The 24472-nt window shown below is 40.0% G+C and overlaps 3 protein-coding genes across 5 annotated transcripts; 2 read left to right on the forward strand and 1 right to left on the reverse strand.

Moving 5' to 3' along the window:
* On the reverse strand, positions 1-2184 carry LOC115739573. The gene is made up of 2 exons (XM_030672732.2): positions 2018-2184; positions 1-462 (listed from the first exon to the last, which is right to left on the reverse strand). Exons 1-2 carry the CDS (start codon positions 2103-2105, stop codon positions 239-241), a joined length of 312 nt encoding a protein of 103 aa, XP_030528592.1. The 5' UTR covers positions 2106-2184; the 3' UTR covers positions 1-238.
* Positions 2185-2818: 634 nt separating this feature from the next.
* On the forward strand, positions 2819-17792 carry LOC115739492 (DEAD-box ATP-dependent RNA helicase FANCM). Of its 3 annotated transcripts, XM_030672605.2 has the most exons (23): positions 2819-2964; positions 3084-3405; positions 4023-4166; positions 4551-4633; positions 4713-4827; positions 6064-6155; positions 6297-6351; positions 6433-6554; positions 6633-6746; positions 8198-8391; positions 9336-9466; positions 10354-10414; positions 10526-10596; positions 11765-11814; positions 11880-12045; positions 12283-12410; positions 12491-12823; positions 12901-12967; positions 13803-14435; positions 14544-15023; positions 15191-15242; positions 15954-16103; positions 16934-17792. In XM_030672605.2, exons 1-23 carry the CDS (start codon positions 2917-2919, stop codon positions 17463-17465), a joined length of 4143 nt encoding a protein of 1380 aa, XP_030528465.1. In that variant the 5' UTR covers positions 2819-2916; the 3' UTR covers positions 17466-17792. The 3 variants fall into 3 exon arrangements, with proteins under 3 accessions (XP_030528465.1, XP_048129924.1, XP_048129925.1); XM_048273967.1 differs by lacking the exons at positions 4551-4633; positions 4713-4827; XM_048273968.1 differs by lacking the exons at positions 2819-2964; positions 3084-3405; positions 4551-4633 and having other exon boundaries at positions 4037-4166.
* A 434-nt stretch (positions 17793-18226) lies between these two features.
* LOC115739506 lies at positions 18227-22235 on the forward strand. The gene is made up of 5 exons (XM_030672636.2): positions 18227-19351; positions 19829-20290; positions 20802-21179; positions 21262-21329; positions 21815-22235. Exons 1-5 carry the CDS (start codon positions 18356-18358, stop codon positions 22023-22025), a joined length of 2115 nt encoding a protein of 704 aa, XP_030528496.1. The 5' UTR covers positions 18227-18355; the 3' UTR covers positions 22026-22235.
* The last annotated feature ends 2237 nt before the right edge of the window (positions 22236-24472 follow it).

Consider the following 24472-nt stretch of genomic DNA (forward strand, 5'->3'; position numbering starts at 1 on the left):
GACAACAAAAATAAACAGATATTACTCAGGAAATGTATGTACCGATATATCAATAGCATGGCCAAATCAAAAAACTTATTCAAGGCCTTCCAACCGAGGAGACTTTAAAAGCTTAAACCAACAAAAAGACACAATATTCAGTAGGGAAACAACTAAAACCATACCAGCAGGCAAAGGCCTACTATCTTGGGCACTGGGCAAAGAAGTCATTATTGCAGTGACAAGGCCTTACCAAGTCTTAACCGGAAGAAGCCTTTTTCTGCTGAAAAATGACAGCATAGACGGGCACAGCGGCCCCAATGCTGAAGGCAGTAAAAACAGCAAGAGACATCTTCAGCGCTTGATGACTCATCCTGTCCAAGTTGTACATATGCTTGGCATGAAGGTAGTAAGGCTCGTCATGGCCATGTGCATGCCCACCTCCCATCCTTTTCACCCCAGTTGAGTGGATTTCTCTGCTGACTGTCAAAAAAGGAAATGCACCAATCACAAGGGCTAAAAATTGCAAGTTGGTCTTGATGATGCATCCAATCATTTATACTATCTGTCGTATTCTAAACACTGAGGAAATGAGATTTCTTTTCAAGTTAAAATATAAAGCAAGGACATAGTTAGATCGACCAAGTACACTACCCACCATGTTAATAAAGACAGCCAAATGAGATTTGTTTTAAAGTTAATGATCATTCAAGAAACTATCTTGAAACTCTGAGGCCAAAGCTCAGCTAAATGATTGCTCTGACCAACAATGGAATCATGAGTGAAAGCGGCAGTGGTCATGATTCCCCACTGGCTCACCAATCCAACCCTCTCTTGCTCCCCACCCGACACATTGCAATAGGCAAGCTCCTCGACCCGCTAAAATAAGAAACACCAGGCATGTGCAACTGAGATTAAACCAGCTGAAAACAAAATGGAAAAGCTCTATGCATTTTTCCACATGCAAAGAAACTTCTGAATACAGTCCCATGACATCTAGTAGCAGTTAGTAGGATCAAAATGTATTCCTATGCATACATATAAGGCACTGAGCAGCCGTCAACCCTGATGAGCTTGTGATTAAACAGAACTAGGATAGAAGAAATTGAGCATGATTCCGCATGTCACGGGTACATGCAAGCACAACCAAAAATAAGAGTAAAGTAAAAGTACTGATTTTGCAAAGTATTGTGCACTCAGGGCAAGTAAGGGCACACAAAATGTACTGAAAAGGAGTAGCATCCCGGCAATTGAATGAACATGTCAAACAATTTACACTTGATTAGATGAGGGGGTAAGAGACCAAAGTTTGCCAGAATGTACGCATTTGTCCATCAAATAAATACACATGAACTAAAGGAAGACGTCAAATGCGTACACATAATAGAACTCCCTGCAATCTACACCCCCACTGTTAAATAAGTCAAAAACCAAAATTTGCCAAAATGTCTCTGCTCATCATCAGCAGTATGCGAACTTAGCAAAAGTAAGTAAGTTTTCAGGATCATCAATGTCATAGCTTTCGCTTTACCTAATCCAAATGTCAACAATCAATCAGAGTAAGTCCACATCCTATGCACGCTAAAGCTCAATTCCACTCTATAAAAAGTTTCCCAGGATACATCATTCCTCTTTAAAAGGCTCTAAAATCTAGGGGCGTGAGGTTTCAAAGACGCCACCATACCATCAATAATCTAAAAATAAAACTGCAAATATCCAAAACCCTAAGTGATGATAATCCAAACTCCATATTATAGCATATCCTTACAATCTTTGAGTACGATTAAGCTCTCTTTCCTATCACAGCACAACGTTACCGCCAAAGTGAAACCATGGGAGGCCAATCGTACAGAGAGACGGACTATTTTAACAAAGATCTTCATCTCTTCCTCGTTCGAATCTCAGAACCGGTCAAAATCACTAAATCCAAGAACTTGACCATAAAAATCCTTTCACCCGATCCATTTTCAAGTGAAAAAGCACGAAAACAGGACGACAGGAAGCTTGGAGAGAGCGATTCGGAGGGTCACTGGCGAACCTGATCTCGGAAGAAGCGAGGCTGATGAAGAAGAAGAAGAAGAAGCTAGAAGCTTCGATGCAGATCTCAAGCTATTACTCAACGCCATAATGACTCTTGCAAACGATCAATCACCACCAGTCTCAGACAGGTCTCTGTCCTCTTCGCTTCTTCTCGCTCTCTCTCTCCCTATGTTCTGCGACGGCTTTTGCAGAGAATTGAGGCGAAAATGCGATACATTTCCGGTTGATCTGCGGATCCGGAAAGCCCGTGATAGATGGGTCGGGCTCGCAGGCTACTTCATGGGCTTAAATTGCGTTTTATGGTCTAGATTTCTGCCTAAAATATATAAGTCAGATATGTTCGTATCTTATTCGGTTTATTATTTGGTATTTAAGATGTATGGATATAAGTGAACCTGAAAATGTACAAATGAAGACCATAGGAACCGCCCAATTTATTGTTTAGTTCTTCAAAAGCGAACACAGTTTTCTAAGCGTCATCGATGTGAAGATCGGAGAGAGTGAGAGGCTGAACAAAGAAGTAATTGAATTTCAATTAGAAAAGAGGACGATTGTTTAACGATGAGAATCAAGTTAATTGGTGCAATCTTGCCATCCAACTGGTGAGCAGGAGTTTTGCTGTTGTCTTTATGATCTGCTTTTTGTAATTAGGAGATAAAAGATGCTTAAGCTTGAAGAAGCTGTACATCTTTGTATGAAAATGGCTCACGAGGGATAATAATATGGGCCAGGCTATGACTTCGAGCAGCCCATGTCCCATCTCGTCTTTCTCCTTCCCTCTGAATTCAATCGTCTTTTCAAGTTTTTGCCGCCACACACGCACTCACTTCCTTCCTCTCTCTCTCTCTCTCTCTCTCTCTCCCCGTGCCTTCTGGGTCTGACTGACGGTCCATTGTCATGACTTCAAACGCTCCTCATGTAATCGTCGACGACGAGGAAGACGACGTGCGTCCCTTCTTTTTCTTCTCCTCTCTTTGATGTTCTGAACTCTTTAACTGCAATGTTGCATTCGTTCTCCTTGTTCAGCATCCAACTGATTGACCTTCGTCTCTCTCTCTCTCTAGGATTTCGACTGGGATGCGGCTGTCAGAGAAATCGACGCGGCTTGCGAGAGCTCAAGATCGTCCGCTTCTTCGGACCCATTTAAAACCCCCCACGTCGCGTTCCCCGCTTTGGATAATGCGGAGGTTCCTCGCTTGTTTAGCAAGAAAAGCAATGGGGTTTCTCGACAATCGACGCTCGATAACTTCATAGGGAGATCCTTGACGAGAACCGACCCGGACAATTTGGCGATTCGGGTTGGGGAGCAAATCCGGGTCGACTGTAATGATGCAGCGAGCTGCGTCGAAATTGATCCCGAGGCAGCCAAAACTTGGATATACCCAGGTTTCGATTGGGTTAAATCAAAGACTTCTTTGTTCTGTCCGTTTGGTTTCCTTGGTGTCGGGGCAGGGTTATTGATCATCAACATTATGTTGTTTCTTGAAACAACATCTTCCATTTTATTTTTATATCATTCTTTATGGTTGGAGCTCGCTACTCGGCAACTGTCTTGGCGCTGCCTTCCCGGGCACATTTCCTTAGTATTTGCCGGGCATTATTTGTTGTTAGTTTATTTTTTGTCGGAATATTTGTTGTTAGTTGAAGTAATGTAAAATATCAAGACTTGCTGGATGAGTGATGTGGTAGAATGTTGAATTGATAGGGTGTGCTTTTGCCGATAAGTTTAAAATGGAAATTCTCTTTTTGCCTTTTATTTTTTCTTCAATGTGTTTGTTGTTGTTCCTGTGTTAGACAGCAGTTTAAGTGTACGAATTGCGCTGTTTTTTGAATCCAACTATAGTCTGTGAATTTGACTCTTTGCTTCCTTGAAGGCATAAAGTCCTTTGGTGTGGAACTTGGCTTCGATTTATGCGGGTCATAATTTGTCAGAAGCAAAGTTATCAAATTCAGGTTTTGTTTGTAGCCCTGAAATCCAAACTATTTTTTTTCTTTGGTTGCAGTGAATGTGCCACTTCGCGATTATCAGTTTTCTATAGCAAAGACTGCACTTTTTTCGAATACTTTGGTCGCATTGCCGACTGGACTTGGGAAGACACTTATTGCTGCAGTCGTGATGTTTAACTATTTCAGATGGTTCCCCGAAGGTAATACGATCGTATTACTGTTCTTCAACACCACTGTCTGGTTATTGATCCATATATTTTGCAAGTTTTAAGTTCATGTGCTCATGAAGAGGATGAGGGTGGGGGCAAGAAGGTTTTAGGTTCACCATGCCTTTCCTGGGGCAAATGACTGATTAGCAACCACTTTCAAGAAGTAAACATTTTTAGTTTCTGCTCGGAAAATTTTCATGCTTGGTCATATTGCTCGATAACATTGTCTGCCAGAATTACATTTTAATTTGTCCCTCACATTAAACCAGTCTAATTGGTTGAACTGGCTGGTCAGGTTTTAAAACATTGCTTCCACGTTACCAGCTGTATATGGGCATCATTAACCATTTCTTGCAATTCTTTTTTCCATGGTAGGGAAAATAGTCTTCACTGCTCCCTCTCGTCCACTTGTGATACAACAAATAGAAGCATGCCATAATATTGTCGGAATACCACAGGTTAGGTTCTGCGTTTACTCTCTGTAAGACTCACTGTTACTGACTTGTCAAAGTCCTATTCATATGAAAAATATTGCAGGAATGGACGATCGACATGACTGGCCAGATGAGCCCTGATAAAAGAGTTCACTTTTGGAAGAGTAAACGAGTATTTTTTGTTACTCCTCAAGTGCTAGAGAAAGATATTCAATCTGGTGTGTCTCTAGAAGCTGCTATCACATACCATGTTTGGGATTAATGCTGATGAGGGAGATATTTATAGTTTGTCAAGCTGACTCAATGACCTATCAGGATTCTATGTATTTGAGTCCTTAGTAGAATTGGGTAAATTTTGCACGAATTTTCAAAGTGAGATCATATCTAGCTAAGTATCATTCTAGGTTGAAACTTTGGATCCCATTCGTTCCCCTTGCTTTCATCTCTCAGTGTCGGTGTTATGTTTTTCATGATTTGAGGAATGTACATTGTAGTACTTAAAAATAAGTTTGTGAAAGAAATGGTAATATAGATGCAAAATTCTTAAGACGTCCACCTTAAGCCACATAAGTTGAAGCCAATAAGGAATCCATCCTGTCTCGAAGCTCTTACGTCGAGTGGAAGTGGAACAGGGTTATTGTTTGAAATTGGTTTTGAAATGAGTCTTTGTTAAAGCTACTTTTCGAGTCTGCCAAATGAGAATTAATGGATCTCTAACATTGAAGTGTACCCTCTTAAGTTAGACAAAATAAGTAAGTTCTGTTACAGGTTTAGATTACTCATACTTTTGAATGAATGAAGTAGAAGGAATCAATGGTTGGTTGAAGTAAAGCCCGAGATTATAAGTTGATCCTTATAAGCTGGAGGGAATAAATTAATAGCAGGTATATTGTATGCTTGTACAAGCTTTGCAATTTAGCCATCTCATTCACTTTCTATTTTACATTTGAAGTGGCAAAGTCCATAAATACCATTTTAATGGATGTTTGATCTTGGAATTTAAACTGTGGAAGGCAATTCAGAGGACATGTATAATTACCTAGATAATCTTCTCTCTCTCTCTCTCTCTGTGTTTATCATTTGCATGTAATAGCTTCACTTTTGGTAAGATAATATTTATATTGCTTTTTGGAGTTATGGTGTTGGAGTTTCTGTTTGTTGGCATGACCATCTAGCATTTCACATATGATAGTTGTCTGCACTAAACTTAAGTACTCTTGAAGTGCACGAAGCATATGCCATTTCAATGCCTAGCGTGAAAATGATTGTTCCTTGTGCATTTTAGTTGAGCCTACATAAACTTTTGGGAACTTTTGTGGCTGCACATGTTAGTAGCATAATATTTTGATTATTAGTTCTTATGTTGTTAGGAAAATCATTCGTAGGTTGCTAGATTTGGCTCTTCAGTTTCTGTTGTTGAAATTTATCTTGCTAATAAGTTTGAGTTTTTGCAGGCACATGTTTGGTGAAGTATCTGGTCTGCCTGGTGATTGACGAGGCCCATCGGGCCTCAGGAAACTATTCGTATTGTGTTGTCGTTAGAGAGGTTAGTCTTCCTTTCTTCTAATTCTTGGTGAAATTTTTGGTATTATCTTTTCCAGGAGATAGAGTACATGTATTTTGTTCAAGAGTGCATTTAGGTTCATCTTTTGTGAAAGGATAGAAGGCTTATATTCGAAATTTCCAGTTGATAGCCCGACCTGTGCAGCTGAGGATATTAGCTTTAACAGCGACACCAGGATGTAAGTATTGTGACTACTGTTTACATATGTTTTAGAATGTAACAATAGGTTACTCATATTCTTACATAAGGCAATTGTCAGCAAAGCACCAGACCATTCAGCATGTAATTGACAATTTGATCATATCAACCCTTGAATATCGCAACGAAAGCGACCCTGATGTCAGCCCATATGTTCATGACAGAAAACTAGAGTTGATTGAGGTATATAATTTACTGTCTGTCATTTTGTTTATTCTTGAACATATATGTGCTGACTTATACTTTCTTTAATGCCACCAGGTAGCTATGGGCAAAGAAGCTATCGAGATAAATGATTTGCTTTTGAAGGTCATCCGCATCTATGCAGCTCGTCTTAATGCAATGGGCATACTGCTGAATCGGGATTATCAAGCTGTATGATTCGATCTACTTTACATGTCCATAGTCCATAGACACCTTATGAGCTAACACAAATTCAAATTTCGTATATTGCTCCATTTTTGTGTTTCCAATGTTTGACTTTGTAATCTGACCAAAAAAAATGTTTCCCTTTATACCCGTTGAACTTTATTGGGGGCACAGATTGTCAACATGCTGGCACACTATCAAAATCCCATGACGAAAATCCCGGAAGTTTGTGATGTCCCCTACCTTTTGTGATGCTCAACTGCCCTTTCTACTTTTAAAAATGGATAAATTACGAGATCTTTGTCACAGAGTGCAGTGGATATATGATTGATAACATAACTAAGATCTGTATAACAATGTTGTCCGAGATCTAAACTTTTTGTTTTTGTTTTAAGATATTTGCTATGCAGAACACTACGTAGTAGGATTTTAGTTTCATGTTTTTCTTGCTGTATTTTTATTCTATATCTTATTTGATTTAATTACTAAGATGGATTTTACACGATCATTATTCTCTAGAATTTGTTTGGAGAAGATATGAAACATACCTTATTGAGGGAGAGATGGCCTAAGGCATCTTGTAAACTCCTTTATGCTACTCTTAGATTGCCCATAAGTTATAGATTGTTGGAGTATTATCCCACATCGCTTGACAACGGGTCCCGAATGCTCTTTACATTCATGTGGTCTCCCTCCACCTCAGCTTAAGCTTTTGGGTTGGAATTTCTAATATGGTATTAGAGCCGATATTATGCCTTTGCGAATGTGCGTGGTCAAAACTCCACGTGAATGTGCATAGTCAAAATTCCATATGCCACTCGTAATCCGGCTTGTATGTGAGAGGAGGTGTTGAAGTATTATTTTACATCGCTTGACACGGGTTCTAAATGCTCTTTATATTCATGTGGTCTCCCTCCACCTATCGGCTTAAGCTTTTGAGTTGGACTTTCTAACATAGAAATGTAACTTAAAACTTCCGTTCTGTGGAATGGCGATAACTAGTGGGGCGTTTGTGTAAGTGAAAAAGTATGTTTGACCTTGCATCATCCTTAGTGCTTGTTATGGAGATATTGAACGGCTGAACATGATGAATGAGTATTGTCTTGTGAATGATGATAGCTATTATGCTGGAAACAGAGGCTTCCTGACCATTATCATTTTGGATTTGAATGGTGCCCCTTCTGCTCTCGGATAAGATATTATTGATTAGGTTCTGATTGCTTGCTTTAAGAAGTTGCGCATGATAGACAAGTTTTTCAGGAAAGTATGCCTCGGTAAGTGCTTAAAAAATGTACATTTCCTTAAAAAATTTCATCGCAATTTTTTTCCCCTTCTGTGTGGGTTACATTTGATTTTCTCCTGTGTGTTGCCCGGCTTAACTTTTGCTTTTCCTTAGTTACTGTCATTCTTCATTATTCCCCGAATGCACATGACAATAATCTTTTAAACTTTCGCAGTTGAGTCCATCAGACTTGCTTACTTCAAGGGATAAATTTCGTCAAGCACCTCCGCCTGAACTTTCGCAAGTGAAATATGGAGAGGTTGAAAGGTTTTTTGGAGCCCTTATCACTCTTTATCACATTCGCAAATTGCTCTCAAGCCATGGCATAAGGCCAGCCTACGAGATGCTTGAAGAAAAGTTGCACCAGGGGTATGGCAAGGTTCATGTGTGTGATTTATTTATGTGTTGCGAAAAAGATGAAAATTCTTTGCTCTTGGAGGCATGCTGCCTTAGTTTGTTATTCTCTAGAGACGTAGAGCTTTTTGGATGTAGATGACAGTTACATATACCTGCAATGCCCTGAGTGTTCAAAAGTATTTTTAAGAATGGTACGAGATTGTACACCCTTCTCTCCCACATTTAGCCAATTATAGAATAGGATTCTAAAAAATGTGGCTCTTGAGTGGATATGACCCCTTAGTTAAATTTGTTTTTTGTTCTCTACTTGACACCCCATAAAAACCCTCCTATGCCCCACCAGTGGTCAAAAACCACTTATTGCTTCCCGAGTTTTGAACACGTGTGGTCACCCGTTGTATGGCAAGTTTGGTTTCACTGCACCAAACTTCTATTGGTTGACAACCACTTATGCCCCACAAGTGGTAGAAAACCACTTGTTGCTTACCGAGTTTTGAACACAGGTGGTGACCTGTGGTATGATAAGCTTGGTGCAGTGGCACCAGGCTTTTATTGGTCATGAAATTTTCTTTTCTCTTATTAACCTTACCTGCATTTTCTATGTACATGACAAATTAAGGAAGAATAAACATAGCAGCCTTCATATGAGGATGGGTTTGCAGGTGGTGAAATCATAGTGAGACCCTCTGATTTGCTTCTGCAGTAAACATTTTGTCCACTTTAATTGATCATCTGAGAGGAATATCTATTCGAGATAACAGTATATATCTCCTTGTATCTTGCTTTTATTCGCTTACACGGGTTATGATCCTTTTTTCACTTACTCTAATGACAGAATTGTACAAGTTTTAAGCAAATTACAACCATCATCTCACAGTTGCCATTTTTACCATGGTATAGTGTCAAATGTTGAGATAAAATAGAACATATTTCTGAACTCTATTTAAATTCTGCAGGTCTTTTGCGAGCTTGATGAGTAGAAATGAAGATATTAATAAAGCGAAACTCTTAATGCAGCAAAGCTTATCTCATGGCGCACCTAATCCAAAGATATCAAAAATGTTAGAAGTGTTGATTGACCACTTCAGTACGTGAACACGGTATTCTTTAAATTTGCAAGTACTTGAATTATACCACCTATATACTTTTGCCTTTTGCCAGTGATGTGCTAGATTATGTTATTGGTTGATCCTTTTTGATGTTTAGTTTTCAGTTTTTGAATCTGTATAGAGTGAATGTTGATAAACTACAGATTTGCGATAGTCATGCAATCGGAAAGTTTTAGAGAATTAAATATTACTATTGGGGTTTTTCCTTTTCTTTGCTCCTTCTTGTAACTGCTGTTTGTTACTCTTAAGTTGTCTTTATTGCTATTTACATCTCCAATTTTTCAATTACAATTTAGACCAAATCTCCTAATTATATTACTCTTAAGTTACCATTGGTTATGCACTCTGAAATTTCATTTAGATGTGTAGTGCCGCCGTCTCATCATACCATGAAATAGGGCATTGGCAGGAACATATGCCAAGAAGAAATCATACAAAGTTTAACAGGATTGTTCGCTAATATCAATTTGAGTTCCGATTGTCTTTGCTGATACCACAAGCGACACGGAGAAAATAATCTATGCAAATTAGTGAATGGAAACTAGAAGCATTTCTAATTAGCAGCTAGTTGTCTAGCTTCTACCATCATCTATAATTCACTATAAAATGTTAATTATTAATTAATCGGTTGATGATAGAAGAGGTATTATTTGACAAATGTGATGATCAAACTACATAACAGTTACAGAGACCGATGCTATTGCTGTAGCTTATCTGCAAAGGTCTTTGAGCAGATGGCACAGGCATCTTGTTAGCTTACAACAGACCTTATAACCTAGGAAATGTTCTTTTGCGATATCTTTCATGTATCCAATTATGGATCTTACAGTCTGGGATTCAATATGATGCCTATTGTTGTCTGCAGAAAAAAATGATCCTCAACAGTCAAGGGTTATCATTTTCTCAAACTTTAGGGGAAGTGTCAGGTAAAATGTCTATGGGCGTCTTGTTGCTTGTTGCAGTATCTCTTGAAATTACTTCATCTCATTTTTTAAGGGGACTTCTTTTGCTGTATCTCTTAATTATACTTGATTCAGGGACATTATGGATGCATTGTCAAACATTGGGGATATAGTCAAAGCAGCACAATTTGTTGGTCAAAGTTCAGGTTTATTTTTCCCTAAGAATATGTTACTTTGCCACCATGAGATTTCTAGGAATTATGTCTTATCCATGTCTTTTTGCTTAGCACTCACTTTGTCATTTTTAAATTATGAGGTAACTTTTCTAAGAAGTAGCTGTCGGATGAACACGAGTATTAAGATTTACGATCGAGTTCTCTGCATAATACATTGAGAAATCGCTTAACAAGGGAAATAACGATGAATGGATATGGATGTGTTGCAATGCAAATGCAAAAAGCGTAGCTTGTCGAGGTAGAGATATCAAGCAGTCAGTCAGCAACATTTCTGGATATATGCTACTAGCACTGCTGCAAGAAAGCCATCACTTTTTGCCGATTTCAAATCATCACGGCCAACTTTGAGTACTATTGCATGCGCTCTCTGAAGTGTTCTTCCGTCGAAGATACGTGGGTTCTCCATCGAAAAAGCTTTGAGGCACTCCAATTACTTGATGGATAATTAGAGTCATCTGGAGAATAACCTGGACTGAAAAGATGGCCTCTCCCTCCTTTCTATCTATTGACTGCTTGATAAGGCCATTTTCTCTTTACATTATTTGAGAAGTAGGATTTATAATTGGGTAGTGACGATTTGCTCGTTAGGAGCTATATATGTGTACTGCAGTAACAATCTGGGTTACAGGTTTCATAACTGTCACAAAATCAAAAGAATTCATTTATGATATGATTAAAGGGGAGGAAAGGATCAAATATTCTTTTTGAAATGCAATTGTTGGAAATTTGTGGTTTTCATTTGAATTTCCAGTCCTGGCAAGTAGCAAATTTAGATTTTGATTTAGTATCTTGATAATACTCAATCATGAACATGGGAAGAAATGAAAGAAGGCAAACTTTTGTCATTGATTTTCACCGTTGAACAGCATGGAATTTGGACTTGTTGACTTCTAATTACTGTGACTTCTAATTACTGCATTCATGCTTGGTTTCTGTTTCGGGATTTCCTCTCCATTAGTGTGGTAATTATAAGCTGACAGTTCAAATCTTAGAGATGGGAAATCTTATGATGGATGGAATTTTCTCACGTCTACCCTTTTTTCCATGGAAGATTGCTTTTCTAATTTTAATGTGCATTAGTCTGATATATGAATTGTGGGCAATGTCAAACAATTTGTTGATCGGCATTCTTTTACAGGAAAATCACTAAAGGGACAGTCACAAAAGGTTCAGCAGGCTGTTCTGGAGGTAATGAGGTGATCATATGCTGCTTCTCATGACCCTTGAGTTATTCTGACTTTGCTTCCCTGCAGAAATTTCGAGCTGGTGGATACAATGTCATTGTGGCCACATCCATTGGTGAAGAGGGTCTTGATATCATGGAAGTTGATCTAGTAATATGTTTTGATGCTAATGTCTCACCTCTACGTATGGTGCAGCGCATGGGAAGAACCGGAAGGAAACATGATGGACGTGTGGATATCCTTTGACATTTTTTTATACAATTGACCAGGTTGAGTATTGTTCTGGCCTTAAAAAATGATTAAGTTGCTTGTTACTTTCATGTAAGGGGTATATGGAAGCCAATCCGTTATTTATTCTTTATTCCAATGTTTTCTTTCTCCTCTCTCTCTCTTTGCTTTTCTTGAGGTCCTATATCATCATTGTTTGTTGACTACTTAAAGCTTGCCTCAAATTGTCCTTGACTAAGTTTACTAGTGTTAGCTTGTGAGGGGTCAGAGCTGAAGGGTTACAGACGAAAGCAAGCTAACAGCAAGGCAGTAAGTAAGCACATGCGGAATGGAGGGATTGCAAGTTTTAATTTCCATTTGAGTCCCCGAATGGTGAGATATTATTGAGTTGGAACTACATAATTTTTCCATGTCACAGTTATTCTATAACTTGGAAATATCACTTCTTGTAGATTCCACATATTTTCAAACCAGATGTCCAGTTTGTTGAGCTATCAATTGAAAAGTTTGTTCCTCGTGGAAAGAAAGTAAAAGATGATGATGTTGTTGAGATGCCAATGTGGAAGAAGAATTTAACTGTCACGGAAGCTGATATCGTTGCCAAGTATTTCAACAATTCTGGAAAGAGCTGGAAACCATCTCTTATTGCTTTTCCTCACTTCCAGACTTTTCCATGTAGAGTGCACATAGTCATGCATTCGTGCAGGACAGGTATGATGATTGATGCGATGCAACATTTGCAAGGAGTAGTGTTTTCTAGAGATAAAGAAGGTCTTCCTGTTGAGGTTTGTTCCTGTCCCATCAATCCATTGTTGTACATTATTTTCTCTGCCAGTGTTACTTATTCATGCATCTGATTCAGGAGAAAGAATTCTTAGTTGAACAACATGGATCTAAGCCGTTAGAACAACACAACAACTGTTGTCAAGGTATTGTAGTTTGAGAGCCATCTACAATTTAAGTAATTTCTGGATGAGATGTTCTTTTGAGTTGCCTACTTGAAGGTTTTTCGTTCTGGAATGAAATAAATATAGCCCAACAAAACTATACAACCCACCGTACGATCCATTGAAGCAGTCCATTTAGTTTTCAGCAATGGTTGTTTGTCATCGTGCGCGTGTGATCTTTCTAGTTTTCCAAAACTATCTGAGGGAACAAACTGTCAAGAGGGGTAGAACGTATGAGGGTTCATAAACACGGAAGACATCATGAACTTCTATCAGAATCTGGAGAACTGTCATTTGACGTTATGGGCTGAGTTGCTGTTGTTAATAGCATCTAATATTTGTGCATACACTTATTCTAATAACAAGAACCTCATTAAATAGTTTGTACCATGTTCATGGACAAAAATAGCTACAGCAGGTTGCTGCATATTGACTCATTTTGTCTTTCCTAAATAGATGCACACCGCAGGTTGTATGTATGAGTCAGTGTGTGTGAACATGTATATTCTAGATGCACACAGTAGGTTGTATCTGAGTCTCTGTGTGTACGCATGTACTCATTGATTTTCTTCTGAGAACTTTGTTGATTTAATGAGTATTGTATTGGTCATTTATAGCATTCATGTTTTCATCTTATGTGCTCTTAGATTAGTTTATGGAGTGAGTATAGTGTTTTCCAGAAATTTTATTGACTAAATTAGGAGTTCGTATGATAGCCATATTTCTGTTTTTCCTCATCTCTTATGTACATGCATAATTTTCCACTTTCAGATAATTACATGCTTGGAAAATGCTTTTGTGTTGATTCTTTTGACAGATTTGCTGAACTTTGATGATTGTCCTGATATATATGAGCAAAGGAGTATGTCAGACACACCTGTGCAGACCTCAGAAAATGCAGATCGCAATTGCTTGTCTACTATAGCTAGCAAAAGTTCTCCAGTGCACTCTTACCTCTTTAGTGCAGATTTCGTGTCTGTTGACAATCTTGGAAATGTCCTTATTTTGTCTGTTCCTTCACTTCCTTCCCCAAAAGTCACACAAAGTGATGACATATACCTGAAATGCCCCAAGAAAGATTCTGGCCGTTTCTTAGCTGCAGCTCAAAGATCAGAAGAAGTACGCATGCCATTTGGGGATTCTGTGCAACGAGCTTCTGCTCAGACAAGATGTCTGAAGAGTGAAGCTCGGGCTGTATCTACAGTTTTCGACTTTGAAGCTCAGCAAAATGAACCAACAGTTATGGACATGAAGAACACTGAGATAGAAAACGTGATTGGAGTATTGCCAGATGGAGGAGATGGTACCAATGGAACACCAGATGCCTTAAAAGTCAAAGAGCCATTTCCTCTAGCCAGTGCATGTAACGATGATGAGGAAGATGCAGAACTCAGTCCCCGACTTACGAACTACATGGAAAGTGGAGTTGTTCCTGAATCTCCTATTAATGGTATCACGTGTCCTAACATCTCTCTTTATCCATTTGTTTTCCTTAAAATCTGTCAACTAGAAATTTCCTCCGACCAACATTAATGTTGTGGGCAATATGGCTTTGCAGGAGAATCAAATGGTAAAGACAAAAGTGCCTTTGTCATCCCAGATCTTGTTTTGCCTCCCATTTGCAGCAACCACCTCTTTATGTCGTCAAGTCAGGGGAAAAAGAGGGAACTTATAAAAGAATTTGATTCATGCAGAGGAATTGTTTCTGGTTCCCCTACATATAACAGAATACAAACTCCCTTAGCAAACATTAAGGATGGTTCCAACAAAAGTAAATGTGGCCATGCTTCTCCAGACAATCAGATGACACCGGAAAATGATATCACCAGCGGCCATAGTAAGAATTGGTGTCTGACTCCCAATAATAATTCAAACAGTGTGAAAGGTAGAAAGAAGCTCAGAAGGCTGCGAAGAGTTGGAGACTGTGTACGTAGGCGGGGCCTGAATCACAAAGATAATGACATTGTCCCCATTGTGGAATCTGATCGATCTTTTCCTGGGGCCAGTACATTTCAAAATCAAAATAACTATAACCAGGGTAACAGACCTTTTAAGCATTTTTGTTACATTAGTCCAGTTTCTCAATTCTGGGATCCTAACTTTCATTCTATCATTTACCGTGCTATAAGTCATTGTGCTTCAACGTATGTACCATTAATGGATCTACATGCATATTTACCAACGTGGTGTTCATTTTAACTTTAGGTGAAAAGAAGACAACCAACAATGGCAGAGCCTACATTGAAGAGGAAGCTGAGTGAGTATTTACTCTAATTATCCAAGCTTGCAGCAAACAACTTCTTTTGATGTGTTGCTATTGTAACAGGATTGCTCTGGTTGATATTTGATATAACATGGCAGTAAATTATAGACAGAGAAAGTCTTTAAGGAGAGGAGCTGGACTAAGAAATGATTGCATATTGGCCATTCTTCTTTTTATCTGAGTTGGTAATTTTCTAGATTTCGAGATTTGAATTTTGGATACACGAAAGGAAGATGATAGATTTTTCCCTTTTGTGGAAGCCAATCTGCTCATATATAGTGTATACTTTATATGTCATACTAAACTTTTCTTTTTGTGCCTAATGTCTCCTTAAACTTGTTGACAACTGAAAAGTACCTATCATGGCCATCAGTAGGAACGTCGTGCAACATAAAGATTACAGGATGAGAACTTGCAGCAACCAAACTAGTTAAGACTTAAGATCCATTTGACAATTGAAGTAATCAAAATAATAAACACCCCACATTACAAAAGTTCTCCAGACAAATTGGAAATCTTGAGAAAAAATAGGTGATCTATTTGATCTTTCCTAGTGCATGGGCTTACTTTACAGGAGTTCATTTTGCTGTCTGTTTTACATACATAAATGGGGAGGCTATTGCATAGAGCTTAACACTAAGGTTCAATTACCTTATTGTATTACATGTTGACTGATTTGCTTGCTTGCTATATGGTTCTGCTTAGGGTATCTTCTGGAGCTGAAGCATCTGAGGATGAAGAAGATGACCTTGACGGAGATACATATGAGGATAGCTTCATAGATGACGGGACAAATCCGACAGCAGCAAGTACTCAAGATATTACTTGTACGGTTGATATGATGGCAGTGTACAGGTCATCCTTTCCTCTCTGTCTTTCTCTCTTCTCCCTCTTCCTGTGTCTGTCTGTGCATGCCCACAGCATCTATAAGAGGTGATATGCAGAAAGCGGATGCATGGCAATCTAGCAAACTTTAGGCTTGCAATTGCCATATTAAAAGAAGGCAATGGAATTTCGCTGTGCTGTTATGTGGAGAACTTGGACATTTGTTTTTCAGTCTACTCCGTCAGCAAATCAATAGTAGAATTTGGAAAAGAAGTAATATTTGCTTAGAAAGGTTTCTGTCCCTCAGACCTTTCATGCAGAAAACTGGGAACTGGAAAATCTTTATGCATCTCGCGAAGCAGCTCAGTTGAAAAACATAACATCAGTTAATCACTTGCACTTAAATGCAGGGTGTTTTCAAGGCTAACAAAGCTCAACCTTTTGTATTCATCAAGTGCGATAATTTCAAATACAAAGCAACTAGCTGAAGTTTTAGAAATCGACAGAAAAAAAGAAAAATGCTGAGTGTTTGCTCTTCTATACAGCTGAGGACAGCAGCAAATAGAGATGGATATAGAAATATTTAAATGGTTTAAGTTCAAAGTGTGGTCAGCCGACTCAGGACTGACCTGATGTATGAGAGAGCCCTGTACATGTTTAGTTTCTGATATTGGTTTATTCTATGTTCCAAGTTCCATTTTGTATGTATTGTGCTAGCCAAGGATAAGTAAATTAATCAAATGTAATTTCCAATTCTTCATCGCATAGCCAGGTAGTTCCCTGAATTGTGGGGCGGCTACTGTTCTTTCTTATATTGATAGACTGTCATGGATCCATTACTATTTTCTTCTTGAAAGCAGGCGTTCTTTGCTAAGTCAGTCACCAAATGGATGGCGGATGAGTGAAAGCACAAGTTCTTCAGGAAAGAATCTGCACTCTCTATATGCACCCGGCAGCAGACTGAAAAATCAGTCTGAAGGCGGAAGTGCTGAAAGCTTGTCGGAAGGCCATGAGAGAATCCCGAAAAGGAGGCCTTCTATGGCAAGTATTTCCACAACAGATGGGGGGAGTGATGTGGAAAGATTGAAGAGGAAATCGAGGTTCCATGATCCGGATTCTGTTCCCGCAATCAACCTGGAGAGAGAATTCCTTTCTCAGGGAGATTCTGGAAATGAAGAACCGGTCCATCAGAACCAGGCTAATGGAGTTCCTGCCGATTTCGACCTCTTCTCTGATGATCACTTCTACGAGGGTGTCGATCTCGACGCCCTAGAAGCTCAAGCCACATTGCTTCTCCAACGCAGTTCTGAGTGCTCGAAGGAGAAGAAAGAGACGATTCCAAAGCCAAGTGTTGACCATGCCGGCTCTCCAACCTTCGATCTCGGAATATGAAACTACACCAGAAGATTACAAAGAACCTACATGTATGGCAACATTTTTCATGCGAAACATCATACGGGTCCGCAGCTGCATTGCACAATAGTGAGTCAGATGGCTTCTACAAGATTTATACAGAGGCGCCTCTCCAGCATCAGGTTGTCCCAGCCAGTCTTTCTCAGGTTGTATTTGTGTATGAGAAGTCTTAATGTAAATTATCTTAGAAACACACTTGGTACATCCCGATGTTAAAGACTAGAAATAAAAAAACACAGCATTCGGTAAATGTAATGGTATGAGCAAGGACGCACCATGCACTCTGCTTCTGTAATTTAAGCAAAATCTAATTCTAGACAGTGATCCTCTGCTCTGAACAATCTTTGAAAACGTCTTTGTGACCGCTAACCTGTCAAATAAAACCAAATTTAATTGTGTCTTGTTTAAAAACATACTGAATATGATATCATAAAGGCGTAGGGGACAGCAGAAGAGTCGCACGTGGGGTCCTCAAAATCAAACGAGTGGACGACACGAGTCTCCCGTTCCCTGTCATTTACAGCACTTAATTACTGCAACCACCCATGATTTATTACATGTTTAATGTGGGCCCCACCCAAATCTCATTAACCCCAATTCCCTCTCTGTGGCTAAGCCTCGGATTTGTCTCTGACTCTGCCCCCAATTTTTCTCTGTACCAAAGAGGCCAAAAAAAAAAAAAAAGAATTAAAGTAAAAGAAATTCCGCCCGTTTATTTTTCTCTTTTTGTTTAATTTAATTCCCACTGTATTCCCCTTAATCCCGGTCTTGTGGGACAAACCAAACGACACAGAACCCCAGACCATCCTAAAAAAAAAACCCTAATATTTCCCTCCACTATCGTTCGCATTCTCGCCCAACAAAAATTTATGAACATAAATTCTCGATTCTGTCGTCTGTCGTCTGTCGTCTGTCTCCTTCCCCTCTGGAAAAACCCTAGCAAACCTTTGGGCAGCACCAAATTTCGAACGAACTGTGAAGCCTCTTTTTGCTCCTCTGGATACTCAGCACTGTCTATAGGCGTTATCAGCAGAGAGACCTTGAATATCTCCCGCCTCTTTTGTCTCTCTCTTCTTTTTCTCTCTTGTTCAAGAAAGAAGGGCAATTTCTTTCTTTCCTCTCTAGTTCAAGTTCAAGAAAGAAAGGGAATTGTCTTCTCTCCTCTCTCTCTCTCTCTCAAGTTCAAGTGGGAAAAAAGGAAGGAAATCACGGTGAGATGCGAAGACGTGATGCAGAAGCTGTTAAGCCGAAGCCCTTCTGGCCCTATCCTCCTCTGTAGTGCCGCCAAACCTCCCATTACTCTAGGGTTTAAGTTCAAGACCAGCACCGCCACAAGAAGCTTCTCTTTCCATAAAAGCCCTCCCTTTTCTGGGTTTAACGCACCCATACACAGAATGCCTTCGCCGCCCGGTGCGCTCCAAGCCGCCAATGGCTCCGGCGGGTTGGCTCTAGCGGCTGCTCTGTCCAAGAAGCCCTCTGGCTATGTCTCTTCTCGCTTCTACTCCACTAGCTGCAGAATCTGTCGATGCTCCATTCAGAATACAGCGCCTTCGCGGGCCTGGGTCGTGTTCAAGGAAGGCCGGGGCGGGTCGTGGCCGAAGTGGGTCCACACGGGCTCGGAAGGGTCGTTCGCGGCTTCCGCCGTCGAGGGTTCGAAGAATCTTGAGAAGGGTCTCAGCGAGAAGGATATACTGGTATCGGATGAGAAGGAGGCGAGAGTGCAGAGGAGACAGAAAGAGCCAGCTAGCGTCGCTGGTAACTTGGATTTGCTGACGATTCCGGGTGTCGGGCCAAGGAATCTGAGGAAGTTGGTGGACAAGGGGATTGCTGGAGTCGCTGAGCTCAAGCAGTTGTACAGGGATAAGGTGCTAAAACAGTATTTTCATGTCTAGGCTTTCTCGTTTAGCCTTTAAATGTGAAGTTTAGAGGGGCAGAGTGAGATGCTCCCATGTGTGTTCTTTCAGGGCTTCGTTTATGTTCATGGTTCCTACATTTTTTTTAGCTTGACGTGCTGTGTTGCTCCTTTACTTTCTCTGAGTTATTGCGTGCCAGCATTTTATAGTTCGTGTTTTATCCAAGTCTGCTTATTTTTATGTGAGCCTGAACTTTGCCATGGGGCAGTGATGTTCCCGAATATTTAGGTCTACTTTTGAAGATTCGACAAAGTCTCTAACTTCAGTTGTTTATTGATTGTGGTGCATAAGAATCCTTTATGATGACCATAGGTACTTTCCTGGGGTTTACGACTGTAATGCTCACATCTTGGTTTACATAGTTGGAGTGCAGCCTTTGTTTGCCCCTATGTAATTCTCTGCTGATATAAGGACTGTGTTAACTTGTAGTTCTTTGGGAAGTCTAGTGAGAAGATGGTGGAGTATTTACAGGGTTCTGTTGGAATCATTCACAAAAACCATGCTGAGAGTATCACTACCTACATTAAAGAAAGTGTGGAGGAAGACTTGAAGGATTCTGATATGGATAATAGGCCAGCAATGAAGAAACGCCTCACTTTCTGTGTTGAGGGGAACATCAGCGTTGGGAAGACAACATTCCTTCAAAGGATTGCTAATGAAACGCTGGAGCTGCGTGACCTTGTTGAGGTGGTTCCAGAACCTATCAATAAGTGGCAGGATGTTGGGCCAGATCACTTCAATGTATTGGATGCTTTTTATGCAGATCCAGAAAGATATGCCTATACTTTCCAGAATTATGTGTTTGTTACAAGGTTTATGCAGGAGAGAGAATCATCTGACGGGGTCAAGCCACTCAGACTGATGGAGAGAAGTGTCTTCAGTGACAGAATGGTTTGTATTTTGTCAAACTTTAGTCAGTCATTCTGTTGTCGGCTGTTGCCTGCAAACTGTTGGTTTATTTTCTGTCACAAGTCGAAAAGTTGATAGACAGGCACCAACGGGTGCAATGGATGTAAAAGATTAACATAAAGAAAGGATATAGAATATTCAGAGAAGTCTGTCTCTCAATAAGCTAGCCACAGGTATAGGAGTTCCAATACTTTTAAAATCCCCTCTATTTTCAGATCACCCGATAATGGGATATACATAGTTTTTCTGTTTGTAAAGCTCTGTGTTTCTCTCTATATCTATGGTACGTCAAGAATCTCTTGATCTGAAAAAAATGATGCTAAGGATGTTGGGAAGGTTGACAGCTCAATCAATCCCATGATCAATTGCAAGCAAAAACAATGATGAAGTTGGATTCTTAGTCTGTTCCTTTTCTTGCGTAGGTACTAGTTACTATGAAGACCAACTTGTTTTGGAATGCTGATGCATTAACTAATCTTTTTGCTGACTACAGGTCTTTGTAAGAGCTGTCCATGAAGCAAAGTGGATGAGTGAGATGGAGATCAGCATCTATGACTCATGGTTTGATCCAGTTGTCTCATGCTTGCCCGGTCTCATCCCTGATGGTTTTATATATCTGAGGGCAAGCCCCGATACTTGTCATAAGAGAATGAAGCTTCGGAAGAGAGCAGAGGAAGGTGGAGTCTCCCTGGAATACCTACGAGACTTGCACGATAAGCATGAGAGCTGGCTTTTCCCATTTGAAAGTGGGAAGCATGGAGTATTGTCAGTGAGTAAACCCCCTTTTCATGTTGACAACTCGTTACATCCAGATATAAGGGACCGTGTTTTCTATTTGGAGGGTGATCATATGCACTCCAGTATTCAAAAGGTATGAGCAATGCTCTATTTTTCTCAACTTTACCAGAATTGTGTAAGCTTTTTCTGCTAACGGTTCTCTTCATTTCGAGCAGGTTCCTGCTTTGGTCCTTGATTGTGAGCCCAACATTGATTTCAGCAGGGACATTGAAGCCAAGAGGCAGTAAGATCACTTTCCCTTAATCAATATTTTATGATGTATGCCACATATTGAAGGTTTACGGTGGTGCTTGTGGTGATTTTCCCCTACTGCTTCGTGTACGCCACATGTTGAGGCTGAGTCATACTGAACATCTCATGCAAGTTTCTTTCTACGTTCATGAACGAGATCCTTATGTTATCCCTTGCAGTTGCTTGTTTCATGCATTGGGAGGCGGGAAATTTCGCTGTTCTTTTTGTTCAGTGTGTTCTTTTCCCTGTGCCGTTCTTCCCCTTCAAGTTTTTTCTTTTAAATTAGGAATACTTGTTTGCTATGTTGTTTTTTCACGTCAATCTTCATTTTAACTTGGTGTATCTTACCTTCATTTGTTCCTTTTCATGGCTTTCAGCATGAAAAAGTGGAACCATTCTGTTGTATCAAACTTTTCTTCATTGAGTGTGCTCGTTATGCCCTAAAGATAGATGTTAATTATATTTATCTAATGTCAGGTATGCATCCCAAGTGGCACAGTTCTTTGAGTTCGTGAAGAAGAAGAAAGACGACGAGCCAACCAGAGTGGGAGAAGGGCCACAAGGTGGGCAGCAGCAGGTTTTGCTGCCCCACAGTGGTGGATTGTGGATGCCTGGTGGCAAGCCCTTCCCCGAGTCGGCCCTTCGATCTTTGGACTTTAGACGAGCCATGTCCTTTATGTCTGGCTAGTTATGTTTCACTCAGGTCAATGAAGTGATTTGTTTATTTATCATATGCCTGGGTTGGTCGTGATTCCGCGTTGTACAAATAGTGTATTTTCTTGAGTTTTCGTTAGATGTGTAGAGAAGCTGAACCCTTTCAATTCTCCACTTAGGTACTGTTTGGGTGGGTAGGTTTATGTACTCTCCAAGTGCAAAGTGTCTTGTTTAATTGTGTTGAGATGTGCACGGTGACTTCACAAATTTTTCTTTTGAGGTTGTCTGAGAAGTGTCAAATTGGAATTTGGTGACAAGGCCAAGTTAAAAACAGACATTAGGCAGCCTCTAATTTCAATTGGAGCAGAAAGAGCGATCTTCCCTGAGCTTGACCATCAGAAAGGAAGGGAATGACTCTAGTTCTGCTGGTAGGACCTGTGATTCTTGACATTTAGGTAGCAAAATTTCAGTTGGGCCAATCCCTTGTCCGAGCCCCATCTATATTAGTTAGTTTTTGACGATCTAAATGTAATTTCCACCCTAATGGGCCTGCCCTTCTTGGAGCTTAACTCCTTAATGGTCAACATGTCAAACTTGCCAAACCATTCGAGCAGCACATTTCGACCGTTTGATGCCTCTGCAGCTTTTCAGCACGGAGACATACGCGGCCTTTCAATCACCATCATCAAATGTGGCCCCTGCCTCTCCTTTGAATAAGGCTTGGGGCAATGGGACCGCACCGAGTCTAATGTTATCTCGAAAACGAAAGACCTTCCCTTCTCTCAACCGTCGATGACTGCTGGTAATGACCATAAACTAGTCCCGGTCTGTCTGCCGCCGTTTCTCCCTCCACTCGACTTTTCATCCGGCTGATTAGGACTCTTTAAGTTCACATTATCCCTCTGATTTTGACTATGGATGGTCGTCCATCTCGGTAGACGTCGAGCATGTTAATATCATGGATGTGATTTCCATTTTGAAATTGTGCATATGATGATTTCCTTCATCAAGGTGAGAGCCTAGTCTATTAGTCTATTTACTCATTGACTACTGCTCATGTATGTTTAGGTGTTTTAAATACGTAAATTCTTCATAGGTTAAGGGCATAGATCGATTGTCAATTCTTCCATATAATCATGGTGTACTCCATGATTACGCGCATTTGGTCTTGCATGTCCTCTTTGTAGTTATAGATGCAGTTCTAGGATATATAATCTACCACAGCAAAACTGATAGAAGGGCCTTTTTACATAGATCAATAACTTGCAGTATAACAAAATGCGAGGCAGCAGAAGTCGGTTGAGGGTGAAAATCGGTAGTCAGGTCATCTTAAGTACGCTTTCGTTAATAGTCGGCCTTTAATGACAGCATGAAGATACGTAGAAGAAAGGAGACAGAAAGGAAGAGATATGCAGCGTATATTATGTAAAATAATAATACGCAGTAAAGTTATGTACTGAAAAGAGAAAGGTGTAGGGGTGTCAACACCTAGAGGCCAGGACAACGTTAAAGGGGAACTAACCGAAAAAGTCCTAAAACTTTTGGCGATTTGCTAATTCAATCCTAAATCTTTCAATTGTGTCGATTTAATTATAAACCTTTTGACGATTTGCCAATTTAGTTCTAAACCTTTCAATTGTGTTTATTTAGTCCCAAGTCTTTTGAAATTGTGTCAATTTAGTCCTAAATCTTTTGAAGTTTTTCCATTTTAGTCCTAAACTAATTGTTTTGAGTAATTAACCGGAAGGACTAAATTGACAATTTGTTAAAAGATTTAGGACAAGTTTGCAATCATTAAAAGTTTTAGGATTAAATTGGCATAATTTAAAGGTTTAGGATTGAATTAGCAAGTTGTCAAAAGTCTTAGAACCGAATTCGCATAATTGAAAGGTACAGGACTTTTATGGACAATTCTCCCCAACGTTAAACCGTCGCAAAAGGCCTAGTGATAATGGTTGGTACATCACCCAAGCTCACAAACCATTTTCAGGAGGCAAACCGATTCGATTGTCTCCCCCCATCACGACATCGGAGAAGATGGAGAATCTTCTCTATCATGTAGTATCTACACCACGCGACGGAAAGGGCGATCCCGAAATTACCAAGTGAAGGGAAACGCTCCGCATGTATATTGATTATGTAATGAAGTCACGTTGGCCCGAGCGTCGGATTCGACGGTACCGCACGGTGAAGAGCGTGCCCCGGAAAACTACACTGGCCTGGGCTTTATCGTCCGAAGACATGGATCAGCAGAAGGAAGATGGAGAGAAAAAGCATGTGTGCGTGTGGTGCATGAACCATGTAGCAAAATTCCTTAGTCTTCACGTTCAAGTATGGTGCCCACTTTAAGGAACAGATAGTTAATGTAAAACTGTGAAACTGACGACGTACCCACATGTGTGTTTGACTTTAAAGAGTGGGGGGAGAAAAACAAAAAAAGACTGGCTGGATTCGGTAGAAAGGGGGGGGAGCAACTAGCAA

The sequence above is a fragment of the Rhodamnia argentea genome, chromosome 2 (genome assembly GCF_020921035.1).
Source record: "Rhodamnia argentea isolate NSW1041297 chromosome 2, ASM2092103v1, whole genome shotgun sequence".
In the NCBI taxonomy this organism is placed as follows: Eukaryota; Viridiplantae; Streptophyta; class Magnoliopsida; order Myrtales; family Myrtaceae; genus Rhodamnia; species Rhodamnia argentea.